The sequence below is a fragment of the Hipposideros armiger genome, unplaced genomic scaffold, assembly GCF_001890085.2.
Source record: "Hipposideros armiger isolate ML-2016 unplaced genomic scaffold, ASM189008v1 scaffold_98, whole genome shotgun sequence".
Taxonomy (NCBI): domain Eukaryota; kingdom Metazoa; phylum Chordata; class Mammalia; order Chiroptera; family Hipposideridae; genus Hipposideros; species Hipposideros armiger.
In genome coordinates, this window is record NW_017731448.1 from 1,636,054 (window position 1) to 1,642,053 (window position 6,000).

Genomic DNA, 6,000 nt, shown 5'->3' on the forward strand with positions numbered 1-6,000 from the left:
CTGATGACCTTTAAATGTGATGACCTTTAAATAAGGCTCTATAAAAATCTAAATAGTGATTATATTTTCCAAGATCCCTTCATGGGGTTCACTACATGCTGACTTTGGTTCCGTTGTTCCGTTGGTTGATTCAGTTACACTAATGCGGATGCTTTGTCCGAGTGCCTCTTCTCCGCATCACTAATGTACCCTCCAATTTGTCCTGGTTCAGATCAGCCATAGGTTGCCGTCTCCTACATCAGGGCTCTTATTTTTGTCCACTGATCCGTGCAGGAAAGTCTGTCATTAAACCAGTGAGATCAGCTGCTGCACACAGCGGGTCACTGCTGCTCCTTATCAAGAGATGTGTTTTTCAGAAAGAGCCAAAACTGCTCAGCACAGAGGGATTTGGAGACTTTTCCTCTGTGATCCTAGATTTTGTATTTGAAGGATAATCGTCAAACAAAGGCTGGGAGGCAGAACTAGAGCTGGAAGAGCAGACCTGGCTCAGGAGGTTTGCTGGGAGTCACTGTCCAGTTCTTCCGCCGTGGCCATCTCCATGTATGCATGTAGCTAATTCCAACGACCCATAGAGGGGTGATGTCCAGAGGTGGCGAGTCAGAGGTGTGGTTTTTCCAAACTCAGAATTGACCAGTCAGAAATCAAGACAGCCGAAGAGATACCCTTTCCCGCATTTCAGCTCCCCCAGCATAAACGTGCATGGAATGTGTTCAGTGTTGTGCTGTGTGCTCGCCTCGATGCCTGTCTTATGTTTTCTGGGTTTTGTGTTTGTAATTGCTTCATGATCTAATCCTTCTGTTGCCTCTTGCCCACAGTGCAAGGAAGGCGGCTTTCCCCAGGAGCTCTGGTTGGGCGTCAGCGCGGACGCCGTCTCTGTCTACAAGCGTGGGGAGGGGAGACCATTAGAAGTCTTCCAGTATGAACACATCCTCTCTTTTGGGGCACCCCTGGCAAACACATACAAGATCGTGGTTGATGAGAGGGAGCTGCTTTTTGAAACCAGTGAGGTAAGAGGCAAACCATTTGTGGCCTTGACCACACAGAAAAATGACACCCCATTTCCTGATGCCTTTGACTAATTCTTTTTGAATACTTTGTGTGAATACATAGGAAGGTAGAGTATGGTGGTCCCTCCCCCAGCTGCAGGTTCCTCGCAGGCCAAAATCTGATAATCCCTAATTTCCTCTGGATACTTTTGCTACAGAGAAATTTGGTTCCTTTTTATCAGGGGGTCTTACCCATGGAGGAAAGGAAGAGAAAGAGAAATGATATAGAAGTCCAAGAAAAAATACACAGTTTGGCAATAGTGAAGATTGGTAGACAGTGATGGCAGTGAGACTGAACTCGGCCGGGTCCACAGAGCAGGAGCAAGGGATGTAACCACCCTGGGCAGAGCTAATTCTGGCTCACAGAATCACAAAAAAGATGCCTCTAAATATGTACGCTATCCGCCCCACAGCTTAAAATGTAACAATCATGATGATAACACAAGAAGCCATCGAGGTCTTCACATAGGGAGCTGCCAGCAAGCAGAGGTGGGAGTGGGACATCCACTCGTGCTGCCCGTTTGGCTGTCAAGTACTGGAGAGGAGGGGCTGGGAGGCAGTGATCAGACCTCAGATGTGATGTGGAGGCGGAGGGGCTGACGGGAGGTGTGCAGTGAGATGGAGAGAAGTGGGGGCCCCTGACTGGAGGGTCCCAGGCGCCAGGCTGCCACGTTTGGTCAGCTCCAGTAGACAACGGAACTGCTTAGGGATCTTTGTGTGTGATGTAATGACGGTGCGTTTGCAAACAGTGATGTGGGGTGGATTTGCGGGGAAGGGGGAACAGGGAGATGGAAGCCAGTTGTCTCTTAGCAGGGACCCAGCCATGAGAAGCGGGTACAGCGAATGGACCCTCAGAAGGAGATGACTCCAGATCGTAGCTGGCATGGAGCAGAGTGGGGTGTCTGCTCCTCTCTGCCCGTCCTTAGAGCCTCGGTTCTGTTTCTTCAGCTGTATCATAAGGAGTTGACTAGAACCATGCGATCCAATCTTTAAAAGCTGTGATTGTGGGCTCTGTCTTTCACCCTTATTTTAAGTGGGGAGAGTAATCCCAGGCTCAGTGATACCGACACACTTTAGTCTCATGGGGTGGGGTTTAGTTTGGTTTGGTTTTCCATGTTCAAAATCCAAGTTTTGCATCAAGCAAAATTGTCACTTTTGCATGCAAGAACCACTAGGTGGCGCCCACCATTTGGAAAAGCCACAGTTCCCTTTCTCCCTGACTAGGAATCTGTAAACGCAGGTAAATGTTTGGCTTCCTACAAAACTTGAGCAGTGGGGTCGCAGGCAGGCTGGTGGCTTTTGCTCGGAGGGCTTCTGGTTAGGCTGGGCCTGCTGACTGCAGCGCAGACCGGTGACCGCCCGCCGATTCTCCTTCCCTGGGCAGGTGGTGGACGTGGCGAAACTCATGAAAGCCTACATCAGCATGATCGTGAAGAAGCGCTACAGCACCTCCCGCTCCGTCAGCAGCCAGGGCAGCTCCAGGTGAAGGCGGGAGTCCATGTGTCTTCAGTGTCTGACTGCGCCCCCCTGTGACCTCAGCCGGCTCCTGCGTGCCGAGCCCGAAGCAGAGCTGCCCAAGCTCTCCGGAAGCCTCCTGCAAGGGAGGTGTCTCCGAGGGACCTTTCGCCCTGTCCACTTCAGTGATCATGTATTAAGCTGTCAACCTTAACCCAATTTCCAAAGCTTTACTACTCTTAGATGACACATGCCTTAAAGAGAGCGGGAAAAAAAAAACCCATGCTGCCTCCAAAGCAGCCAGAAGTGCCTTAACTTGTAGAACCAACACTAGTGGACCTTAAATGTGCTACTGAAGGGGAATGCTTCCCCCCACTTTGTTGGGGAGACTGACAAAGCTTGGGGGGGGCATTTATCCATCAATTATGCACTAACCTCCCAGCCTGATTTCCCGATGCTGAGGGAAGGTGAGGGAGTGGGGAGGGGGACAGAGGGACTGCAGGGGACAGTGTATTTTAGTTGGAGTGCTGCTGGCAGCCTTCCTCGTGGACACGTATTGCCTTTGTTTCTTTGTTTCATCTTTTAAGTAGACGTGCTTGCCTGTGCATGCATGTGGTCACAAACTCATCACTTTAATCATGGTTTCATGAGCATTAAAAGCAAAGGGAAAAGGATGTGCAATGGTGTAAACAGTCTGTCTGTATATTTTAATAGTTCAGAGTTATAGTCTCCAGTTGTTCCTTTATAAAGTGGTTTTATCAATAAACCAGAAGCCTGGCATTTTCTGTCTTTGCTGTATTTCGAAAGCCACGTTCGGACTCCCATTTTGTTGTACGTGTAGCCGAGTCTGCATTCTATGTCTGCTGTATTATAAACAGGTGTGCAGCCTGCAGGCAACTGTATTTATAAACCACTCTTAAACAGCTGGCTCCAAGGCTGTTTTTAGAACTATATGAAGTCGTTTTGGAGTCTTTAGTTTCTAAAAGATTTAAGTTAAAAAAAACCCCACAAAACTGTTTCCTTGAAGGTGAGCTTGTATCACGCTGGGTAGATGATGATATAACCATGTTGAGGATGTGGGGGGAGAGGCTGCAGTCCGTGAGCGAATCTTGATAAAGAACCCTGACACTAAATGCTGAGGCTTTAATAAAATTCACGTATTTTATCCCAAGTTTATCACGGTGGTCTGAAAAAAGGCACCTGTAAATAAATCAGCATTTATGACCGGAAGAAAAATGGTCTGCTCTTGGACTTTTATTTTTATATGGAAGAGTTGTAAAGACTTAGGCCAACTAAGTCTGCTCACAAAGAAAAAACAATTGCCTTATCCCTACGGACAGCCATGTGAAATCATTGTTTGTTGGCTCAAAACAGTCTGACAATAAAAGATATTAGCTAACATGCAGTGTGTTTTCTTTATATGGGGCGGCTCAAAATACCACATGGGATTTTGTTTTGGTTTTAATACTTTTGGCTTCGGGGTAGCTAAGCTGTGTGTTTCATGCGCTTAATCACCAGCTCTAAAAACAGACGTGTAAACATCTCGACTACTCTTTTAGACAACAAAGCACGTCTCCAAGAAAGCCGAGAAGGTAAAAGACAGTTTCATGAAATTGCAGAAATCTTAAGGCCTTGAAGTGTGTGCTTATGGCGAACAGTCTCCTTTTGCCCTGCCCCCCAATGTGCCTGATGGCGAAATCGTGACCCTGCAACCTGCTTGGTCACTGGAGCAAAATCCATGGTAGGCCACTTAGCCACCTATTTACCCAAAGGACCAGCTGGGGACACCGTCTCACTGGCAGAGGCCCCCTCAGCCAGACGGGGCGTGAGTGCCACCGGTTCCCCAGATGCTTCTTTCTCTTATCACCACTTATCCTTACCTCGGTCATGTCCAGGAGTGACCTCACCCCACTGCTAGGAGCTGGGAAGTCACCTGAAGCCACGCACCTGTGGCCTGGAGTGACGAGAAGGAAGGTGAGCTATGACTCGGATGTTTTGTTGTCTTTGTTTTCATTTCAGGCCCAGGGAGAAATTGGCAGAAGTGCCTTTTCTGGTGTGCACCGCTTAGGAGTCCCTCTGTGACTTCCTGTACCCCAGAAAGCCACCCTAACCCCCCAATTATCTATGAGGAAATGACTCAAGCAAGGCAGCATGTCAGCCCCAAAGCTGGGACCTAGGTCTCTCTACACACAGGCCTTTACACGCCAAAGCTTCATTTTAATGTAACGTTTTATTTGGAAGGACAGATTCAGAGGCAGTATGCTCTTCGCCTGCTCTCCCCAATGGTAGCATCTTGTGTGACCGTAGAAAAGGGGCACAACTAAGAAACGAATATTGAGCTTCCTCCATCCACGGAGTTATCGCACCGGATTTACACACACTCATTTGCGTGTCATGTTGGTAGCTCAGCGTGGTCCGTGGAGTAATCGTGACTGTCTGCTTATTACAGAGAAAGGTGTCAGTATGAAACATGGCGTCACTCACTGCACACTTCAACAACCTACTTGTATTTTCATGTTTTAATTTTTTATTTTTGGAAGACAGTACACATAGGTGGGGTGTTTTGTTTTTAACTAAAATGGTAAGTGTAACGTTACTTTTTCTTTCAGCTGTGGTTCCCCAGTCACCCAGTTTCCTTCCCCAGAAACAGCTCTTTTTACCCTTTTCTTGAATATCCTCAGATATATTTCAAGCATCGTATGCTCACATATATACTCCCTGTCTCTCTTTTAAAAATATGTACAAGCATGAATTCTCTTGCACTTTGCTTTTTTTTTTCCAGAATAATATTTTAGATAGGATTCCACATAGTGCCTATAGAGATGCCTTATTCTTTTTTGTATGCAGTGTCCTAGACAGCTCTGGGAGGGGGAGGAAAGACCACCTATTTCCTCTCTAAATATAATTCAGAAATTTAAGAAGGCAAGAAACCTTTTAATTTATAAGACTTTTTTGCTCAGCACATTGTTGAGGTTATATATGTGCTATAGTAAAATCCTGTATTGTCTTCATGCACTGGTATCTTTATTTAGTAAACTCGAAATATTTCTGTCTGTTGAATATAAGTGATTTGAGGAATGTAAATATTAATCCTCACCCATCAAAAGCTTATTATCTAATAGGGAGCAACAAGTGTATATAAAGCTAAATTTAACTAGTACATTTATGCCGGTTCCATACAATTGAAGAGAGAAGTGTGCATGATACGCTGGAAAATATTGGACCTGGGTTCTAGGTTTGGCATTGCCATTTTCAAAATATATAATTTTAATTTTTTAGGTCATAGGTGAGCAAACTACAACCCAGAGGCCAAATCTAGCCCTCCACCTGTTTTTGTAAAGTTTTATTGAAAGTGAACACTACGTGTTGATGTGCGTGTTGTTTGTCTATAGGAGTGTTTGTCCTACAATGGCAGAGTTGACTAGTTGTGACAGGACCCCCTGCAAAGCTGAAAATTATTTCTCTCTAGTACTATATAGAAAGAGTTTGCAGACCCCAC

The 6,000-nt window shown here is 46.1% G+C and overlaps 1 protein-coding gene across 1 annotated transcript in view; it reads left to right on the plus strand.

Moving 5' to 3' along the window:
• The window catches only part of MYO10 (myosin X), a 102,836-nt gene extending 98,934 nt beyond the window's left edge, over nt 1–3,902 (plus strand). The window contains exons 37-38 of the mRNA XM_019646214.1: nt 816–1,007; nt 2,431–3,902. Of these exons, the coding sequence (XP_019501759.1) occupies nt 816–1,007; nt 2,431–2,532 (294 nt within the window). The 3' untranslated portion in view covers nt 2,533–3,902. The remainder of the gene's footprint in view (nt 1–815; nt 1,008–2,430) is intronic.
• Nucleotides 3,903–6,000: the final 2,098 nt, after the last annotated feature.